The sequence below is a fragment of the Tetranychus urticae genome, chromosome 1, assembly GCF_039701765.1.
Source record: "Tetranychus urticae isolate SD_2017Ah chromosome 1, NJAU_TeUrti_SD_1.0, whole genome shotgun sequence".
NCBI classification, from domain to species: domain Eukaryota; kingdom Metazoa; phylum Arthropoda; class Arachnida; order Trombidiformes; family Tetranychidae; genus Tetranychus; species Tetranychus urticae.
This window is the reverse complement of record NC_142958.1, coordinates 1,768,755-1,790,758: the sequence shown is the minus strand read 5'-3', so window position 1 is coordinate 1,790,758 and position 22,004 is coordinate 1,768,755. Positions and strand designations below refer to the sequence as shown.

Below are 22,004 nucleotides of genomic sequence, written 5' to 3'. Positions count from 1 at the left end.
AAAGAATGATGAAAAAAGAAGTGAATGAAGATGACAAAAGCTGATGAATAATTGAAATACGATTTACAGTAAAATCCATCAAATAGGTATTAATAATATGTATTATATATTAACAATTAACCTTCTCTAGACAGCTAAAAACGATTGTAAACTACCAATAGATTAAACGAAAATGATGATAATGATGCCAGAGAGAAAGAGAAGAAAGATAATTGCTTGATTTGAGCAAGATTGTTTAAGTTGGTTCATCGACAATTAGAATTAACTTCTGTAATTGGTAAAGAAAAAAAAGAGAGCAGATAAAAATGAGAAGAGGAACCAAAAATTTGAAGATTTGTTAAGAGCCAGATCCTGGTGATCCATTTGCTCCATTATTTGAGCCTGTTAAATCTTTATCCAAACTTTGATTGGTGTGGTCATCATTTTGCTCATTTGATTCACCATTACCATCATCAACTGCAACCGAATTAATTGGACCTTGATTACCTTGATTGCCATTGCCATTTGTACCATCAACACCATTATCATTATCATTTACAGGGTGAACTACAGAGAAATATCGATCTGAAATAATCAAAGAATTAATGAATGTTGGCAAAAAAATACAATACGAATGGTCGGTTAAATGAAGAGATGGACAAGTTAATCAAAATTTCATTTTCTAATTCTAATTGTTATTTCAGTAATTTTAGTTTTCATTTCATTTGAGTAAAAAAAGAAACAAGGAATTAAGGGATTTTTTTGCTATGTATGAACATGATTGCATCCACAAAAAAACATGATAATGATCTAGAATTAATTAAATTGCACAAAAAGTGATATTGATAGAGATGAGTTACAAAATTGCAAAGGTCATGCTTAGTTTGTTGCTTATAGTTGCATCTTTTGAAGAGAGTTTGGTCAATTTGTTGATTTCATTGATTGAATTTAAATTACATTGTCACTTTGTTTAAATTCAGTTTTTTGATGTATTTCAATTTTCTTGCGATTTTTTTTTGGTAATAAATTTAGATGTTGTTAGTATGGTTTGTATCATCATGCGTTGTGTTTGTTAATCGTTAACTCTTATCATTAACTTTCATCGTGAGCACATAGATGAGGTTGGAAAATAACGATGACTTGCTGTACCTTCAACGCCAATAATACCAGGTGGTGGATCCATATCTGGATGACCAACCATCGATGAAGAGCCCATTAAACCAGCCATAACACTGTAATCAAATGTTTCCTCTATCGATATGTAACCACCTCCATTACCTCCAGGACCACCGTTAGCGCCTCCACTTCCCCCTACTCCTGAAGTGGAGGAAGAAGAGGAAGACGATGACCAACGAGCAATAGTTGGTGACCTATGACCAACATTGCCATTTCCTCCTCCCTCTATGTTCAGGCCACCTCCTATATTGTGACCACCTACACTTGTCCTAACCACTGAAAGTGAATGTCCATTTCCAGATGATTGCAGGTTTGATATGGATCCATTGGGATGAACATTATTACCAGTAAACATGCTCATGTTTGTTGGACTGATTATTCCGCTCATTCCTCCCATGTTTGCATAATTAAATAGCTAAAAAATGAAAGAGCAAAAAAAGATAATTATTAATTTATGAAAGAAAGTTGAAGACGTTGAGAGTAATGAAAGTTTCACTTGAATTGCCAAGGTTTTATCCTTTAATCATTTTCAAGTTTAAGTGCAGAATTAAAAATTCTGATAGTAATACTATTACTATTTTTTAAAATTGACTAACTGTAAAGCTAGACGCAAAGGTTAGGTCAACGTCTTTAAGGCTTTATTTTGAGAAAGAAAAGAAGCGAGGAAAAAAAACTATTTTAAGAATGAGAAGAATCACTTTCCTAAGTTTCACTTTTTTTTCTCAAGACATTCGTCGGAAGGACTGCCTGAGGAGACTTTACTTTATCCCTCTTCTTTTCATCATCTATCTGATAATCTCTCTTTCTCCCTTCAATCACATTTGAGATGATTTAATTGTTCTCACGAGATGTCTCATCCTCTCTGAATAGTCTCATTACAAATGAGCCATTACAGAGGATAAATTTTTCAATCCAATGGAGACAAAGGAAGAGGTGAATGTAGGAAAATTCAAGTTGAATTGAATCTAGAGGTTGATGGTGAACGATTTCAAATGATAGATTCAAGGGTTGTTACGGTTGTAAGCTTGTATTACCTGAGTAACAGGAGTATGAACATGAAAAGAGTGATCAGCTCTTGTCAAGGTAGTGAAGGGGCTCATCACAGCTCTATTATTGCTTATAGTTTCTATTGAATGTCCACCAGATGTTGGAGATGATGTGTTTATTGAGGAGGAAGAGGAAGATGAGGGGACACTTGATGGTGATGCTGATGATGTTACATGATGAGATGATGAAGAGATGGGAGGTGGAGTAGGTGTTGGATCACGAGAATCACTTCCTCCACTTTGATTAGCTGTGGATACAGCTTCAGATCGATGTATTAATACAGATCGATTGGGTATCACTATGGGTCCACTTGCATCAGATCCTGGTGTTCCTGGTGCTCCTGGATGACATGGTGATGATGGTGATGATCCACCTAATTCGGGTGAACAGGGATTCATCAATTGAGATGATCGAATCAATGGATTAGGTGAAGCTAAGAAAGGGTAATTAAAATGTGTTAAAGTTTGTGTTATGGAGTCAAACAATGAGTTAGTTTAATTTGTTAGCAATAAGGATTCATCTAAATTAACCATTAACTTGTTTAGTCAGATTAGTTATTAAGTTTTCATTTAATCTGACTCACCAAAGTCTAAGCCAAGTAAAGAGTAAACTGAAGCATCTATGGTTAATATCTTACCGATAATAGGAACTGGACGTGCCATTGGAGCTGGAGGTGGAGGAGGAAGCATGGAAGTCATTTGGTTATAGTATTTAGAAGGACTTGACCTAAGGTCACCAGGTTCATCATCCTCAGGTTCAGAGCATCCTCCGTTATTATCATTATTATTATTGCCACTGCCACTGTTATTGCTATTATTACCCCCGCCACCATCAGCTCCATTATCAGATCCTCCGTGGTTAACAGTTGGGTGATGATGAGAATGATGAGGATGATGATGTTGAGATGATTCTTGGCAAACAAGATTAACAAAATCAGAAAGTGCATCACCATTCTCTTGATATTTACCGGGTAAACCATAATAAGTTGTGCCGAAAGGACTTCCAACTGATAAGTTTGATGATAAACTGGAACCTGAATGCTGATGACCAGAAAGGGTTGACATTGAAGGTGGACCTGGAAACAAAAACAAGATATTAAGTATCGGCTCGAAATAATTGCGCTCAAAAATTTGCTGATTAATTTAAAACTAGCAAACACATTTCTTTTGTAATTATATCGTAATATTTCTCTAACAAGACTGTGAGACTCATTTTAGATTTAGAAAGTATAAACTGAAGAAACATTTCAATTTAAACTTGAAAGCCTCGATAAAAATTCAATGCAAATTAATCAAAGAAACTTTTTCACCAAACTCATGATAAATACGAGATGAAATTTATAAGATTAACAAAATCTTAATGAGAGCAAAGGCTTTTATTTTGGTTATATTTCACTTGATTTTACTTTTTTTATTAGATTTATTTGACTAATAAAATGATTGGATCATGATCAAATTCATTCAATGTCGCTTTGTTATCAATCTAGTCTGAATGAAATTCATTGATTGAGCTAATTTAGCAATATCTATAACCATTGGTGATCACTGCTGATTTGATTGAAAATGAATTGAATCGTTGAATTGTTAAAATTGTTATTACCTTCTCTTGACCTGTTTGCCTGATGAGAATGGTGAGTATGATGCGGATGATGTAAATGATGTTGGTGAATGTGAGAAGGATGAGATTGTTGGTGTTGATGCTGGTGTTGTTGTTGATGTTGATGAGGATTGTGAGTTTGGTGTGTTTGATGATGACCATGAATATGACCCTGATGATGATGATGAGAGGTTCCATGAATATGATGACTATGTTGCTGTTGCTGTTGTTGTTGTTGGTGTTGGTGGTGGGGATGATGATGATGCTGATGATGTTGAGATGATGGTGAACCTACAGATAAAGGTGAAGTATCAGAAGAAGAAGGGCCACAATTCCCACCACCTCCATTTGATTCCGTTTTAACTTTAATAGATATAATATGAGGTGAATGTAAGCTTTGAGAGTTTGTTTCACCACTTATATCTATTCCCTGCCAACTTGAGTTATCTCCATAATAGGAAGCTAAACTTTCCACAGGTTCAGTTTCACCGGATTGATTATTACCAGAAGGTAAGCGACGAGCCCGTTTGGAAGGTGGTCCTCCACTTCCTACACCACCTCCACCCTCACCAGAAGACGACGATGATGTTGGTGGGGAAGTAGCTTGTAGCATACCACTAGATGTTGCAGTCACAACCACAACAGATCCTAAATTATTGGGGCTGCTTGGTCCTGATCTGTCTAACATTAAATTTCCATGATGATGTCCAATTGGTTGTCCAGTTAAATGGTGATATTGTTTGGTTGGAAGGTCACTTGTTGGGGAGCAAAGTTTCACATTTTGAGGTTCACTAAACACAATTAAAATGAGATTTGTTGAGACCAATAAACAGATAAAAATAACACTCAATTGGTTCAGGTAACTAACCTACAAAGGCCCAGTGATTGACTCATTTGAAGACCTTGACTGGACAATGAATTAACCACGTTAAGTCCGATTGGACTGCACTGAACTTGCATCTCAGGTATCGGGGAATAACTGTCAAGAAAATAGTAAACATAATTAATAAATTAACGAGACTAATATGCAAAAATTATAAAAACAAAAATATAAAAAGGACGTTTCAAGTTTCAGGCAAAAATAAAATCATAAATACAAAAAGCCCGCTCAGATCTTAACAAAGAGCTATTTTTAATAACACAAGTAATCCAAATCTTTTATTGATTGAAATTAGACATTTGCAATTAACAATAGTTAATGAAGTAAAAAAGATAAAACAATTGGAAAAATATTTAATTTATTTAATAACAGATTTATGTAAGTTCAAACTGCCCGGCACTGGCCATGTGTTCATCATCTGTTACATAAAGACAAAGGCGTAAGATATTTTATGACTTTCTATTGCATCTTTATGCAACTAAATTTTTATTTTCATAAAAGCTCGTCGTATATTTACTTTAATCACAATGAAACAATTTATTTATTTAACAGTTTTAGAGGCAATTTAAGTGTTGTGCCTTTATTTTATTGTATTTAATCAATCTCGAATATTGTTTGCATCGACACTGGATAAATTTAACTCGTATTTGTGTAAATTTTAAACTCATCTTTAACCTTAAATTTGCAATGGAGAGGTAATAGAAGATCTTAACGCTTGTTCATTTCAATTCTGCATTCAACCTGAACTTTTATCCTTTTCAAGATCTACAAAACTATCTTTAGACCAGTTACGAGTATAAAGCTATGTTACATAGAACCAGCTCTAAATGAGACTATACTGTTCACCGGGTCATCATCATCATCATCTTCTTTCAATCTGAATAAGTTCAGTGAACTTTCTTCAACTGATAAACCATTTTTACAATGTAAGTAACATCAACATGATCCTAATCTCATCATTATGCAGAAATAACGATGAAAATATTTACCCAAATCAATGTGAAATATTGTTAAACAATAAACTTAACGATTTCCTTTTTTTTGACGAAACCTTTTCAGCTTCAGCCTTGACCTTGACTTGGATCATATTATATAATGGACACCGGAAGCACTCATACGATGAATTAATCCAGATTAAGTATCAAAGTTTATCTTTTTGTTTTGTGAGTGAAAAAAATTAAGCCATGAGAGAGAGAAAGATGAAAATGAAGGAAATACTTTTCTTTAAGTTTACTTTTTTTTCTGTTAAACTGCATAACATCATCATCATCATCTACAGCAACATGATTTTTTTCATTGCTTGCAAAGCTGTCAAGTGTGTATATAAGATGTAGTTACAAGTAACACACAAAAAAAAGATAAACTCATCTTCATTAACAGTTGCCTCCTACTTTCTGTAAACCGTCATGGCTTCCGGTCCACGGTTAGTGATTGGGGGAGGATGAAGTGGAGATACACAAAAAATAGCAGTTTGACTTTAAGAGTCAAGCAAGACTGGATATAAAAGACCAACTCAAAACTATTTCCGGTTATAACAATTAAATCTCTGTTATTTTCATTCACCATTTACCGTCTTTTTTCTTCTCATCAGGATAATCATCATCTCATGAGATCGACTCTCCAAGGAATCATCAAAATATCATCTTCAAGTAAAATCTTGGACCAAACTTGGGAACGAAGAGAGAAGTTAAGTCTCATGGAATGCTTTTTTTCATAAAATTTCATTCAAAATCCATCAAGAGTCTGTAGGTAAGTGAAAATGATTGCAAGCTTGAATGTTAGTAATTATGATGGTTTGTAGGTTAAATTTGTTGATATAAAATGGTTTTTTTTGCTAATTTTTGTTTTATTTTGAAATTTTCAGAATCTCAAAGAGTAGATCTCAAAGTCCCTGATTTAATGGCAATTTGCTGATTATGCTTGAGCTTAATGTTGACGGTGAAATGCAATGATTCTGATGATACTGGTAAAATAATTACAAGTCTGGTTCATATTTCAATAGCCTGCAACCGGAACCGAAACACTCATGTTTTTTGGTTGCTATTGCATGGAACAATGGTTCAAAAAAGGAGAATAAGAAGAAGATGATGATAAAAAGAGATAAAGGCAAAGTAAAAGTAAAGGAGAGGAGAGGAGAGTCAAGAAGGAGATTCCTTTATCCTCATTCCGTTCTGTCTAAAAATAATACTCAAGGAACTTTGCTGATGAAGAAAAAAGTATAAAAAAATAAATAAAAAAGACAAGAGGCGAGGAAGACGAAGAAGAAGAGATAAAAGAGTAAAAGTCATCTGACAAGAAGAGCAATACTCAGAGCTTTACTTCAGAATTTTTATGTCACCAGATAAAATTTCAAATGAGCGATTCTCTTCTCGCATTTCTCATCCTCATCATCATCACCGTTTCTCTAGTTTCTTTGTTTCACTCTTTATCTTCATTCTCCTTTCCTACCCAAGGATTTTGATTGATGGAGCACATTTCAAGGAATCAGACATTGATAATCAAAATAGCGACCCAATCAGTCAACATCATCAACCTCGCACTTCATTTTCAATTTACCAATAATCATAGAGAAAAGGATCAATCTAAAATTGAAACACAAATCGAATGGTCCTTTTTGTATTTTTGTTTTACAATTAATTCATTTAGATTGGTTACATACCCTTGTTGATATGTGCACGAAGGCTCAGTTTTTATCAGGTGTATTGGAACTCCTTGAGGTGGACTTGTTACTGTTCCCGAAGATGAAGCCGAGGAGGAAGAGGTTGGATGAGCGGTCATCAGATTTCCATTTCCACCAGACCCTATTGGGGTCACAATGGAGGCTACAGGGAATCAGCACAATCACGGCTCCCATTCATCGTCACAATCAACACAACAAGTCAATGTGTAGATTACAATTTGAATATTAAACATGCTAATCGAAAGTCAAATTTCCACTTTTAACCTTTCTTAATCTTAATCTTGAGCTGCAATTTAAATCTTGATTTAACCTAACCTTACCTTCAAATCAACTTTCATTCAAATCCTTCGATCAGCATATTTTTATCCAAATTTTATAGCTTCCCATTAGAATCAATTTTCATTTTATTTGTGAATTAACTGGATTGATCTTTGATTAATGACCCTAAGTTTGACTAGACGAAATTAATTTAGCTAATTGTTTCAAATTAGATCAACTAAAAAAGTTGTCTGAAAGTGTAAGTTTTAAAGGAAAATAAGATGAAAAAAACAATTCTTTCTAATAAAGTAATCAAAATCATTCCCTATTTTGATCTTAATTAGTCTGTAACCTAAAGATTCTTTTTCTCCTTCTGATTCTTGTAACCCTTTTCAATGTTTCACATCACTAATTATTCTTGAGCAATCATTTAGCGACTGATTTCAGTGAGGATTAGCTTTTAACAAATTGAAATTGAAGCCAAAAAGGACATCGTCAGTTGATTCAGTTGTTACGCTGGAAAACTTGAAGTAGCGCAAAAAAAACAGTGATGAACCTAAAGACTAATATAATCAGTAAAGCAAGAATGATCGATTGATTCTAATGTTTAAGCTAAATTAATTAACCATTAATCTAACAATTTTCACTAATTAACTAACTTCAGTGACAATGATGAAAGAAAAGGATTTATTTCAAAATTAAACATGAACCATTATCGAGTCCACATTTTTCAATCTAACCTCAAACCTAACCATTAATCAACATCATTTATTGTTGTTGCTGATTGTTGACATTTTTTTTGCTTCATATATTTGCGTTTGATAAAATTAGCTTACCTTTGGATAAACGATATAATTCAGCTGAAGTGAAAACTCCAGTTGCTAATATTGTATTGCTATTAAAATGTATTGTATTATTAATGTTGATTGTTTCATTTTCATCTTGTTCACCATTAGTATCACAAGTGGACTCCATATTACCTCTCAATGACTCTAGAATCAGAAATAAGACAATTAATCAGACAATTTATCTCACACATTATTTCAAGGTAAATCATTGACACATCATCATGATCAACTGAATTGAAAACAAACAAAAGATTTGCTCAAACAATTTCAAAGCCTTAAAATTTGCTTCAACATTGAAAGGTAATGATAAAAAAAGCTCAGCTTGAAATGTTAATCAGCGATGACTTACAAAATTATTATATTTAAATAATAATTGACGTTTAAACTAGTAAATCATCCTTTTTTAACTTGTAAATGATTCATATGCTCAAGATTAAAGTCAGTAAATCATTGAAAAACTCAAGATTTACATGGAATCAACATTTTTCACTTTGTAACATTTACAAATAACATGATCCAGTGTTGATCATCGCTTTTTTACATCCAGTCTTTGAAAATAGGAATCAAAGGGAAACTCAAAGCCAATAGGTTAACATTATATGATAACACAACCCAACAAGGTTGGTCCTCTTTTTTTGGGATCCTGTTTTGGGTGACAAACATTAACATTAACCAATCGCAGGTAACAATTTACAGGTAAAACTAGTTTTGCGCAGTTATTAAATTTCCATGCGCAGTTAACTGTCAATTTACAATTTGATTGTAAACAATTTAATGGTTTTAAATATTGGATGGAGTTAATAGTGAGGCGATATTAAGTTACTAGGAAATTGGCATTCAAATGGTGTGAGGTGCAGATTAATGTGGTAATTGAATTGAATTAAATTGCGGTTTTGATGAAGTGGTTAGTAAATGATTAATATTAATAATATTAATACAAAATAATAGAGGGAAATTAAGCCAAATAGCCTTAGGATGTTGTTACTTTTGGCGGCTTGAAGCCAGGGAAATGATATAGTTGGCTTGGTGTTGTTAATGAGCCACAAATTATTTAACTAACTTGTGCCAATTCAATCTATCAATGAAAACTATACAGGAAAATAACGATCAAGGGTAAAATATAATCAATTAATTTGACATATCAACAGTAAACAAATTAATTTACCTTAGATATATTGCAAATAACGAAAAATATATCATCAATTCAATGTTGGAAAACAATATTTTTTAAGATTGAAAAAAGGTGGAAAACTAACAGCTGATTAACCCAAAATGCTTTGATTTGTTTTGATCTTTTTTTCATCTTCAATTCTGAATAATCTTGACGTTATTCATTTTATTGGATTGTGGTTTTAAGTATGTGTTGTACTTACCATGAGAGAATATGTAATTAGCTAAATAAAGATCAAGTTCTCGAACGGAAACATTAATGTGATATGGATTTACACATAGATTAGGATGAGAACAGTCCAGAGATTTTTCAAGTCTCTCTCCGTCTGTTGACTCCAATGGTATTGCTTTAAATAGGATAACCATAACCAAATCTAGTCGCCAAACCTGATCAATCAAATAATCAGTAATTAAACAAAAAGAGAAGAGAAAGATAATCAATCATTTGGTAATACAATAATACGAATACGAATAGACTAAGTTATGTACAATAGGAACAAATGAAGACCCATTAGCTTATCAAGAGAAACGAGGAAAACAATAAGTCTCTTGAAGCTCAACTAAGCATCAATCTTGCAACAAAAGGTCTAACACGATTGATTAGATAATGTATACTTAATAATTAACGGGAAATCAATGTTCCTATTCATAGAAATGGTTAAATAAACTAAATAGCTTACCTTGTCAGCCTGGCGAAGACAATCGATCCTCCTCATTTTACCTTTTTGATCGGGATTACTGAGGACACAGTTTATCCTTTTCTTTCCAGTTATTCCAAGAACAAAATCTTCCCTACATTCTTGTGTTATGTCTTTCCGTAATTTGCCTAATAAACGAGATGCCCATTTTTGTTTAACTTCATTCTTTTCACTCTGTAATTAAAAGATAAAACATTAAAAATTAATAAAATCATAATCACATAAAAAACAAAATTTGAAAAAGATATAAAAATTAGATCAAGCTGACATCTATGAGATTAAATTTGCGTGAAAATGGCTTGGAAAAGACTTGGTCGCCATTTGTAGGCTTAAATGTGATCCTTTTACGATCTAATGAAAAGACTGTTTTCTTGATGAAAATGTTTTCTAATTATTATTGTTTTTATTAGTATTGTGACAAGTCATATTAAATTAAATGTTTGACAGTTTATGATTTTAACGTTTTTTGAAATGTGCAATCGTCAACAGGATTTTTATTTGCAAAGGTAAAGTACAAAGAAAGAGAATCTCATTTCTTATTTAGCTTGTTTGCCTTCTTTCCTTACAGATTTTAGTTAAAGGTTTATTACTCAAGACCAGCTACTGCAGCATAAAAATGTTCAGTTAACTGTGGATCGTAAGCAGAATCAGTTTTGTGTATAGCTGATGATGATGATGATTATGGTGAAGATGGTAAGGATGGTGAGGATGGTGATGAAGAAAGATGAAGTTTAAAGATGATCCCTTAAAATAGATTGGTGAAGTGAATTTATCTACTAAGACGAAACCAGATAGAAGTAGATGGATGCTTAAGATTTTAAGTTTCAAACTTTTCAAAAAGGATAACTGATCATAAAAATGTCATTTACCAGCAAAGACATTCCAAGTCATCCTCTTTGCTGAGAGATGAGCAATCCTTAAGGATGAGGATGATTAGGATTACCTTCCCACTTTGCAGTTATATTTTTCATTCCCTGATTACCCGTCAATGGATAGACCTCATGATTATATTAAACACAATAAACCACGAAATTTTCAATGCTAATCTGGTCTTAGATGCTGCTGTTTCAACTGTGATTGGGTTATCAAAATATTTGAACATCAAGATTGTCCAGAGAGCATTTGTTGTAATTGTAATCGCCTCGGTTGTTTAAGTTTTATTCATATTTGATAAAAAACAAGATTGGTTTTGGGATTAGTCCAAAAAAATCATCTGTTAATTCATGCTGTTCATAAATCTTTCTGTTTACGATTATTTCAGATTAATTTTCAAAGATGTTTTCATTTTGGTTTGGTCAATGGTTAAGGTTGATACAATTGAGTATTCATCAAACGGTAGAGATGAAAGTTACATCTTGATTGTTGAAGTATATTGAATAAATTATCAACTTGAATTTGACAAATCGTGTTAAGTGAGTAAAATTTGGTTTAAATCCAAATGCTACCATATTTTACCCAACCAATTATAAGAGTTAACAGTTAGGGAAGAAAAAAAATGACTTAATGAAAAATTGTTTCTTGTCAATTAAAATATGAAATGAAAATAATGAATGAATTTTGGTATTATATTCATGAGTGAATGGCGAGAATGATGAGCCTGGAAAGGGTGAAAAGTATTGACGATGAGCAAGTAACAGTTAACAGGATAAAAGACTGACAAGCAAAGCAAATATTACAATTGAGTGTGACTTGAAGGATGAAATTCTGTTCCGAAGTTGAATATGATGTAAAAAGTCTGACTTATTTGTGAAAACATCTTTCGACTTTTTTTCTCGGTTTGCTTTAGATGATTCTTGAAATGATGTTGGTGATGAAAAGAGACTAGAAGAAGACGAAAATGAAGAAATAAAAAAGGAGAAGTTATTCTGGGCTGAGGTCGTATGAGATGTAAAAAAAGAGGATGAACAAGATGAGATGGCGAAAGAGAGACAGAGAAGAAAGATGGATGATGTTAACTGTTTTAGTTTGAGGCTACCAGGAGTTAAGAAAGAATCAGATTATCTTCATTGATAAATCCTTTCTTCTTCGAGGGAGAAACCAAAATGCGAACCCAGAAACAACAAGCTACAGTAACTATCAATGGAAAAGAAAGAAAATGATTAAGAAAAGGGAAAGATGAACAAGATAGAGAGTGAGATGAGGTAAAAATGAAACTATGAAGATGTGGTTGAATCGAGCAGACAAAACAGCTAAAAAAAGGGAAACATTTTGATTCGTATCACAGTCATTTAATATGCTCACTTGACTCTTCTGTTTTTTTACCTCTCTCACTTGAAGATGATAATGATAATGATAAAAGATGATGGTGATGAAGATGAAGATGATGGTGATGGTGATGATGTTAGTAGAGGCAACCGACAGCGAAGGTAAAATTGGAATCAAGCCTAAACCATCAAGAACGATTTCCACTTTACAGTAAACCTTTATTTCCTTCTTCAACACTTGTTTTCCTAATGTTTACTGTCCATTTGAGTAACTGTTGATTATAGCGATGATAATAGATGATGAGATTGATGATGATAATGACGAAAATGATTAAAGTAAAATTAAAGGATGAAGACCAAAAGAATAGGGAAAACTGCCTAGCGAGGAATATTTTTGTTATGAACATATCAGATGCAAAATTTTACGCTGATTTCATTTATTTAATTCATTTTTCGAAATAATTTTTCGTTTTCGTGAAAACATGAAAAAAACATCAAAAATTCATGGGTACGAGCGTCACAGGAACCAAAGGTGAAACCACGCTAGAAATAGATTTTTCTGATGTAGAATTTAATTCTGATTTTAATGATGTGATTTATTATGATCTCAAGTGACGCAAAACTGGCCATTTTTTCGATAATTTGATTATTTCGAAGATTTTTTGCGAAAATGGCCAGTTTTGCGTCATTTTAGATCAAAATAAATCACATCATTGGAATTAGAATTTAATTTTACATCAGAAAAAGTTATTCTTAGCGTGGTTTCACCTTTGGTTCCTGTGACGCCTGTCCCCAGTTCTCCGTTATTGAAATACGGATCAATAACCAAAGGTGAAACCACGCTAAGAATAACTTTTTCTGATGTAAAATTAAATTCTAATTCCAATGATGTGATTTATTTTGATCTAAAATGACGCAAAACTGGCCATTTTCGCAAAAAATCTTCGAAATAATCAAATTATCGAAAAAATGGCCAGTTTTGCGTCACTTGAGATCATAATAAATCACATCATTAGAATCAGAATTAAATTCTACATCAGAAAAATCTATTCCTAGCGTGGTTTCACCTTTCATTATTTTGGTACTTTTTCCATGAATTTCTAACGTTTTTTCATGATATCTCGAAAATGAAAAATTATTTCAAAAAATGGGTTGAATAAATGAAATCAGTGAAAAATTTTGCATCTGATGTGTTCATAACAAAAAAATCGCTTTCTTAGGCAGTTTTGGCCTTCCTCCTTTAGATAAATAAAGTAAAATTGAATAAAAACAATCAACCGAGAAGGAAATTTTTGTTAAATTTTAAGGCTTAGGCCTAAGATGAAGCTTCACAGACATTAAAGGGTTTGTCTTTAAATTACGTTATGTAAATATAAATGTAGGAAACCTTTGATTTAATTGTAACTTTAGCCATTAAAAGATAAATTAAACCATTTGTGTCCCCATATTTTGCATGTTGAAGTGTTTTTGATTAATTCTGTTGGGAGTTTTATACATGAGAAAACGCAAAATCTCGTCAATTTGGGTTTTTTAACGATACTTCATTAACTTTGATTGATGAGGGAGGCAAAGGTTTTTGTTGCATCTTAAAGATGAAGCTAAGAGGAAGGAAGGAAGAAGATATTTCGACAAATGCGGAATGCTTATGATGATGATGTTGATGTGGATGAAGAAGAAAAAAATGAAAGAAGATGATAAACGTCAGCAAAGGGAAAAGGCAAAGTTAGTTAAAAGGTCTGACCATGAGAAATGTTTCTTTCCCTCTGATAAATGAGGGAATCAACATTTTAATAAATTAATACATGTGATATATAAATAAATCTTATAGAGTTACATGATGAGACTGGGAGTGAAGATGAAGATGATTTGAATGAAGGATAAATGAGTAACGGTGGAGTGAAAAAAAAGGTTCAATTGGTTCATCATTTCAAAGATAGTCTTACATCTCTTTTCAACTCTCAGCTTTTACTTTCAACTCTTATAGTCTTATCTTAATCATCTTCATTTACCATCATCTTCAACTTCATCTTCATCAGTATCTTCATCAACAACATCATCATCATCATCTTGAAGCATCTTAATGTTTAAATGTTTCCATGAAATTAACAGAGTTTGTTGTTCATTTCAATAAAACCGTGAAGACGTTTGAATCGTCTTTTTAGATTGTTTTTATTCATTATCATCATCAACATCATCAACCTACAAAAAGCTGAACATGATGAGAAGGATAAAAATCTTAATCATCTTCCTCATCGTCTTCTGTGTGTTTATTTTCAATCTTGCTTTCTTTGGTTAGTAAACAACAGTCAATCTCAATACAGAAATAGTAATAATTTCAACCTTTTCCCACTTTTTCAATCATTTAACATCTCATCTAATTAAACTATCAAACAATATGGAAATGATATAAATTGTAAATTGTCCAATTAATCAAGTATTTGGGTTAAAATATAATCTTAAACAATATTAAATATTGAAATAACAAAGGAAAGTCCATCGACTCTGGTTAACCAACTGTTATCAGCTGTTGTTTATCTACTCTGGTTCATAAACTCTGGTTAACCTGCCTCTCATCAGGTTTGATTAATCTGGCAAATCTTTTGTCATTGATTGTCATTTTGTGTATTTCATATCAACACTCATTTATAATCGGAATTAACAATTTAATTGTTTGATAATAATGGAAGTAACTCGTTTTAATTTACCTGATGGCTTACCAGTTTCATCTAATATTCAAAACCTGAGCTTCCATCAACTCTTGCTTGACGTGTATCAAGGTTAAGCACTAATCAATAATATTGTATAATCATCGTATACGTATTGATAATTGTATAAATATGATACAATTTATCTTGATCAACAATTATCTAATCTTGAAATGATTCCCCTGTAAAGACCTTGACCGTCACTTCACATTTCTAGACAATCCTGAGTTATTGTCTTTTCTTGTGTTATCATTATTTTATATAACTCTACCTGATATTAACCTTAATCTAACAAAAAAAGCTGCTTTTAATCGCAATTTACTTAATTATTTACAAGCAGAAACAATAAAATTTGTACTCGATTAACCTTATAAATCATTTATTTGAATAAAAATGACAAAAATTTGAGAAATCAAAAAAACCGCCTTTCCAATTTTCATCAACAGCTATTTTAGGTTTTTGTTTATGTCCAACAAAACCTTAAAGTGTCAACCTTTTTTCAATTGTTATTTTATATTGTGCCTTCATTTATCATCAATTAATGATTAGTAATTAAAACTAAAAGTCTTATTTCTTCAATTATTAGTATTGATAACCAATAAAATCAAGGTTACTCAATTAATTTATCTCCAAAGATTATAACTCATAACTTAAAGGACTATAACTTATAAGGATACTTTCATATTTTCATCAGATTTTTCAGTTTTGCTTGTTGTTTGTTGTTTTTTTTGTTCTCTTTTTTTTCATCACTAATTCAATCAGATTGATCAATCGATTGGTAAGTATTAATGATTCATTAATAATGATTGTACACTATCAAGAGTGAATGTTATATAATTGAGAAATGAAACTTTGAAAATGACAATTGTGATTGAGCGTAAGTGATTGTAGCTTTAGATTTTGAGTGAAGCTGATTTCAAGATTGATGGAAAATGGAAAGATGGAAATGTCCAATGGAAACCTTAACCTTTACCATTGGCTGGACATTTTCATCTTGACCAATTTGCCAATTATTGTTGAGGTAATTTTAAGCTGTTTCAAACCTTTATCAATAAAGGAGTTGATTTAGGTTTGCATTTTAAAATATCATTTTATCGAGACTTTAATTTGCCAATTTATGATTATTATTCTTGGGTTTCAGTTGTGTGGTTTTCAATTGAATTGGCTTGTAAAGTTTATTAGTTAATTATGTTTGGTTTATCTTGTCAGAAATGCTGTGAAAAATTTTCCGCTAATATTTAAAGGAATCAAGTTTAATTTTTCACATGAAAAAGGTGATTTTGTTGATCATTTAGCTGGCTATTATTGTGATTAATTAATTGTTCAAAGACCTTATAACAACTATTAACATTATCGGTAATTGATGGTTATGTTGGTAATTGAGGTTGTAAGTTGATGGTGACTTTGAAAGCTTGTTGGTAATCATTTTACTGAAGGTTGTACACAACCAAAAATTAAGCTAATTGTTTCAGGTATTAATTAATTATCGCCTGCAAATGTTAATGTTCAATTCGAGCAACTATCTTAATAATTAATTGACTAGGCCAGACTTAACAAGGAAATGCGTGAAAAATAAAAGGTTAAGTTGATTGGTCATTGAAGCTGCATGAAGCTTTTGGTTGGCTTTTAGGTTAAAGTAGGACTAAATTGTAATTTGCTGTTTAAGTCTATAATATTTGAGTTGACTCTTTGATAACTTCAATAGGAACCATAATTTGGCTTATTTTTGGCAAAATGTTTACGCAAACTCAGCTACTGAATTATAACCACCAGAACTGAATCATGTTGACATGTTTTTGTTCCTGTCTTTTGTGTATATTTTTGCGTAGGTATTGTGGCTCATTGTAACTTGTTTTTCAACGGTAAACCTGACATTTTGTTGATTAAGACAAATAATTTCAATCATTTAAGTAACTAAATTTTCAAGTTAATCAACTTGATTGAAAGAGTTGCCCTGTTTTGTGGGTTTTGTGACTGTTGTTCAACCAAATGACCGTAAGGTAAAGGCTTGATTAAATGGTGTTAAGATGAGGAAAGGGAAACAAATTGTCTTGATTGAGATGATGTTAAGGATGATTGGTTGCTTCATCTAGTCTTGTAATTTAATTAATTGATTGAATACGGGGAATTAAATTGTTAGCAAAGGTTATCAAGTGACACTCAAGATTTTCTCTATTGATGTAATCAGTGATGAAAACAAGTATAAACATGCAAACACTTATTACATTGGGTTAATGATAAATATTTAATTACATCTAATTGGTGGTTAGTAATGAAAATAATGTTCAAGAGAGGAATCGGAGGAACTAATTAATAGCAAGCAAAATATTAACTTGATATCATTATATTGACCATGATTGATGTAGCATTTGCTTGAGATGGCTTAACATTTTAGGTAGCAGTTTGATGGTAAATTGTTGGACATTATTGGAAAATTTAGCAACAATCAGGATGAATTGTGAGCATTTGTGATAATCTTGAGATGAAGATTTGATGGAAAGGAATGCAATTTGTTTCAGGTTTTTCCTTGGTGTTCATTCTGAGACTTGGTTCTGAAAGATTGGTCCTATGAAATTGCTCCTGAATGTTGATCCTAAAGGTTGGTCCTAAAGGTTGTCTGATTAAGTCAAATTAATTGTTCAACCGATACTTTTTTAAGACGAAATGAATTTTTTGTCCTTTCTTTTTTTTCCTCAAGTTGCTGTTACTGTTTTTTGTGTCTTGATTGTTGATTGTTTTTTGTTTTCTTGTTGGGCTTTTTTTTTGCTGCTCCTTGCTATGTATGTTTCTTTAGATTTGTTTGTTTATTTGTTTCTGTTAGCTGGTTCATGTTAGCTATCTTGTTTAGCTTTCTTGGTCTCTTAATCATTGACTTGATCAGTTGATCGGTTGACTGTCAGCATCACGAGGGAAAGGTTAAGGCCATGTTAACTCGACCTGAACTTTAAATTTGCTTGCTGTACATGTTTGATTCTTGGTAACGTTGATCATTGGTTTGTGAGAATCAAAATGTTGTTCAGCAAATGTTTCATCGATACACTTTTAATCCATGAGAAGAGATACACTTTACAGATGATTTGGGCGCTCATTGGACGATTCAACCAGATGACGATTATGGTGATCAGACTAGTGAAACTTGGCAGGTCTTTTTTTTCATATAATTTACAGCAGCTTGTTAATCAGGAGTCAGTTATTTTCCCACCTCCTACTTTATTTTTCGCCAATCCAGATAAGATTGATTGAATTTTGCTTCAAGGCATGCAACAGTATCTATCTTATACACATGTTATAGATAGGCTTTTATGAAACATATTTTCAACCATTGAATTATCATCTTTTAATGCACCTGAAACGGTGTTTTAAGATGGGACACGCGAGTAAACATTTGTTTGAAATTAAATTTTACTTCTTATTTTACACATTAACTGTTAATCACCGTCGATTATCAAGGAATAATCATCATCAACAGTATCATTAAGTTGGAAACACACAGAAGTAAAGGATAAAGGGTAAACATTAAATTTCAAAGGAAATAGACTGCAATTTGTAAATTGTACTTTGCTTAAAGGCTATGTGTATCCTTAAAGAAATATCACGATTACAAGAAGAAACATAAACACAATTAATGGCCAATGATTGTAATAAATGTCGAATGATAACACAATTAATAAACTATGAGACTTACAATAATAATAGCCTTACATTGCTAAATTGATACTAGAGGTCTCTTTGGCCTCAATATATTGTTATAATAGCAAGTTACAGCGAAAATAACTCAATAATGATTGTAATGGAATTATTAATCAACAATTAATGAACATTAATTTTTATCATTGAAATTTGTTTTAAATCAATCAAGAAAATTCAATCCATTATTTGGTTATAAAACAACAATTTAAAGTTATGATTTTTGATATTTCAAGCTAAGAAACATCTAGTTTAAATAAACAAATAGTGTAAATAACAGATGAAGCTAATCCCACGAATTTTAAGTCTTGCTTTTCTTAAAATTGCATGAACAGGCAAACCTTTGACCAGTCTTTTAGTTAACCTTTTTTCACTTGTTTTCATCTCGTTTCATGATTAATGATATTTAACAATAAATCAGCTGAGGATTTATTTCAAGGTAAGTTTTGTTTTAATGATAAATTTATAATATATGGATGGTAATGAGTAAAAAATAATGATATCAATTGTCACTTACCTGAAGATCTTCTTTACATTTACGTTCTTCATCCAGAGTCATTCTTTTCTCATGTTTCTTGTAATATTTCCTTTTCGCTGCTTGCAGGTTGAACCATGTATAACTGAAAGCCTTAACATGGGGCAGAAGAGCTTCAATGAACGGATGGAATTCATCCCAATGGGTTTGAGAATCATGGGTCCTATTTAACATATTATCCGAATTGGATTAGCAACACATTAGATAATGAAACAAAACATTAAGTTTACAATAGAGAAGGAAAACAAACAAAAAAAGAAGGAAAGAAAGAAAGGAATCAAAAGTACAACAGAAAGCTCATCATCATCATCATTCTCATCATCATTCTACATTTCTCATCAAAACGATTTTGTGTGTGTCTCTCTCTTTCTTATCTCGCTCTCGCTATCTTCAGCTTCTCTCTATCTCCCTTGCCTTATCCTCTCGTGTCTTCTTCCCTGGCTTTCTACTTCTTAACGATGTAAGTTTAAGAAGTGCGCACTGCAAATTTGAAAGGCACCGAGAGGCTCATGCTGAAAGTCCAAAAATAGTCCAAGGAGTGATCAAAATGAGGATAGAAAGAGAGAAAAAGAAAGAGACAAATAAAAAGAAAGGGAAACAAATCGTTGAAAGAGGTTGTAGCTTGGAAAAAGAAAGAGAAGCAAAGTAATTAAAAACATGTAATCGTCATTAGGAGGAGTTCAATAAGGTTTGCATACATCATTGAAAAATGCCTTCCCTCCTCCTCTTCCTCTCTCTCTCTCTCCTTCGTCTCTCTTCCTCTCTCCTCTTTCTCATCCCGGTTTCTCTGAGCTTTTCATGATAATTCAATTTTATCATTTTCGTTTCTTCAACAGAGTCCAACCTCTACGGGGAAGAGTTAAAGAAAGGTGGTAATAGGACTGACGATGTTGTTACTTTCGCTGATGAGCAAGATTCACAATTCAGCATTTTATTGAGGCAATTGGAATGTGCTGCTAATTGAATTACATTGATTTAAGTTTGAACAACGAGTCAGTGAAGCCCTCTGTTGACAATCAATCCAACAATTAATCTTTTCCCGAATGAATAAAGATTAATGCATCAGAATTTTGCCTTTTCAATATTATTCAATGATTCCTTTTAGATTGGTTTCATTGATGTTCAAACATAACAAAAAAAGGTTCATCAAAAAATGTTACACTGATTAAATTTTCTGCATTTAATTTGATTTTCACCACTTATTTTACACTTTATATGTTTTGAAACTATTCAAAAGACTTTTTTCCATGAATTTTGTTCAGATATTATATTTCAATCATCACTTTTGGTATCATTTAAATTGATATTCAACAATAGCTTAAAAACCCATTGGTTACAGACTTTCATTTTCACAGTTCAACCTCAACTCATTTACCGCTCATTTTCAACATTTGCATGTTTCAACAAAATACATTTAACATTTCATTTTTTATGTTATTTTTTTATCCTCCCTTTCAACTCCCTATCAACATCATGGTTTAACTTATTTATGTGTCTGTGAGGTGCAAAATAGATGATTATGTGATCAGCTCTATCAAATTTAGCTCTGATTCTGTTAAAGAATGTTATTATTTGTATAGACTCAAGGATAAAAAAACGAATAAAAAAAGGCCTCCAACGGATCCTTTGTGACTTAACCTTTCATCATTACCATCATCATCATTATTGTGATCATTTGTTAACAACCCTTTCAATATTATGTAAATTAAATTAATGGTGAAAGATTGCATTCCCACATTTACTACATTATACAGTGAGACTGGACATGATTGAAAGGTTGGCTAAAATCAAATAATATAGCCATTTTTGGTGTGATTATCAACAAAGAGAAGCAAAAAACTAATATTTTTTTCTTCTTCTTCATCTCTTCATTGTCAAATTTTCATCATCATAAAGATCAGCTTTACCCTGATCATAATCATCATCATCACTTTTTGCTCATCATTTCTATGGATACTATTGTTCTGGATATTCCGTTTTTTATCTTCAACTCTTTCTATTGGAATGGTTATGACAAGTTAACCCTAACATTGTCATTAACATTATAAATTGTTATTTCACATTTTATGCATACTTACATTCAGTTTTTGTTGTTCCTGTTGTTGTTTATTAAGTCTATCATTTTCACAATTTAACCATTATTACAGTGATAATCATTATGTTTATTGTAAATTTGTGCAACTGAAAGCCAAATTACTTTGCCGTTTGCTTCTGCTAATACATTGTTCAAAGTCGCTCTTGATAATTTATTGAGGACCTTCAAGCAAATTAATGGAATTAGACTGATGATTCATTACTTTGAATATTAATCATACAACAATTATCACAATTATAAACATCATCATCATATCCATCTAATCATCCTTCATCAATACCTCTAGGTTCATCAGCTGGATTCCGTGTTGGACTTTCAGTCTTGAAAGATTCAAAGAAACATTTTTGTGGGTAAATTGAGTGGTCACCTCTTATTTATTAGATTTTTGTTCATAGATTTTTGATTAAGAAAATATATTTACGATTATCAGTTAGAGTTGAATTGAT

At 31.9% G+C, this 22,004-nt stretch overlaps 1 protein-coding gene and 3 long non-coding RNA genes across 15 annotated transcripts; 3 read left to right on the top strand and 1 right to left on the bottom strand.

The window, feature by feature from the left end:
- Nucleotides 1-52: 52 nt before the first annotated feature.
- Nucleotides 53-19,637, bottom strand: LOC107368282 (uncharacterized). Of its 12 annotated transcripts, XM_025162133.2 has the most exons (12): nt 19,446-19,637; nt 10,315-10,506; nt 9,838-10,021; nt 8,453-8,608; nt 7,338-7,500; nt 4,667-4,777; nt 3,802-4,589; nt 3,170-3,277; nt 2,840-3,112; nt 2,190-2,635; nt 1,129-1,570; nt 53-564 (listed from the first exon to the last, which is right to left on the bottom strand). In XM_025162133.2, the coding sequence occupies exons 1-12, from the start codon at nt 19,635-19,637 to the stop codon at nt 338-340; spliced, it is 3,282 nt and encodes a 1,093-aa protein (XP_025017901.1). In that variant the 3' UTR covers nt 53-337. The 12 variants fall into 12 exon arrangements, with proteins under 12 accessions (XP_025017901.1, XP_015791566.1, XP_015791565.1 ...); XM_015936080.3 differs by having other exon boundaries at nt 2,190-2,575; nt 2,786-3,277; XM_015936079.3 differs by having other exon boundaries at nt 2,840-3,277.
- LOC107368286 (uncharacterized) lies at nt 5,106-7,950 on the top strand. The gene is made up of 6 exons (XR_003083413.2): nt 5,106-5,373; nt 5,442-5,604; nt 5,738-5,841; nt 6,270-6,427; nt 6,543-6,894; nt 7,132-7,950. It is a non-coding gene; the product is annotated as an uncharacterized LOC107368286 (long non-coding RNA).
- On the top strand, nt 10,621-11,569 carry LOC107368287 (uncharacterized). Its single transcript, XR_001570123.3, has 2 exons — nt 10,621-10,838; nt 10,901-11,569. It is a non-coding gene; the product is annotated as an uncharacterized LOC107368287 (long non-coding RNA).
- LOC149094352 (uncharacterized) lies at nt 17,909-20,652 on the top strand. Its single transcript, XR_016197916.1, has 3 exons — nt 17,909-19,367; nt 19,533-20,151; nt 20,300-20,652. It is a non-coding gene; the product is annotated as an uncharacterized LOC149094352 (long non-coding RNA).
- Nucleotides 20,653-22,004: the final 1,352 nt, after the last annotated feature.

Excerpts from the sequence above, each read along its gene's own strand:
- LOC107368282 (XM_015936079.3), bottom strand. The coding sequence starts at position 19,637 with ATGTTAAATAGGACCCATGATTCTCAAACCCATTGGGATGAATTCCAT. Across the intron at positions 2,636-2,839 it reads ACGTCCAGTTCCTATTATCG|CTTCACCTAATCCATTGATT; the intron begins GTAAGATATTAA and ends ACCCTTTCTTAG. Across the intron at positions 1,571-2,189 it reads TTCATACTCCTGTTACTCAG|CTATTTAATTATGCAAACAT; the intron begins GTAATACAAGCT and ends TTCATTTTTTAG.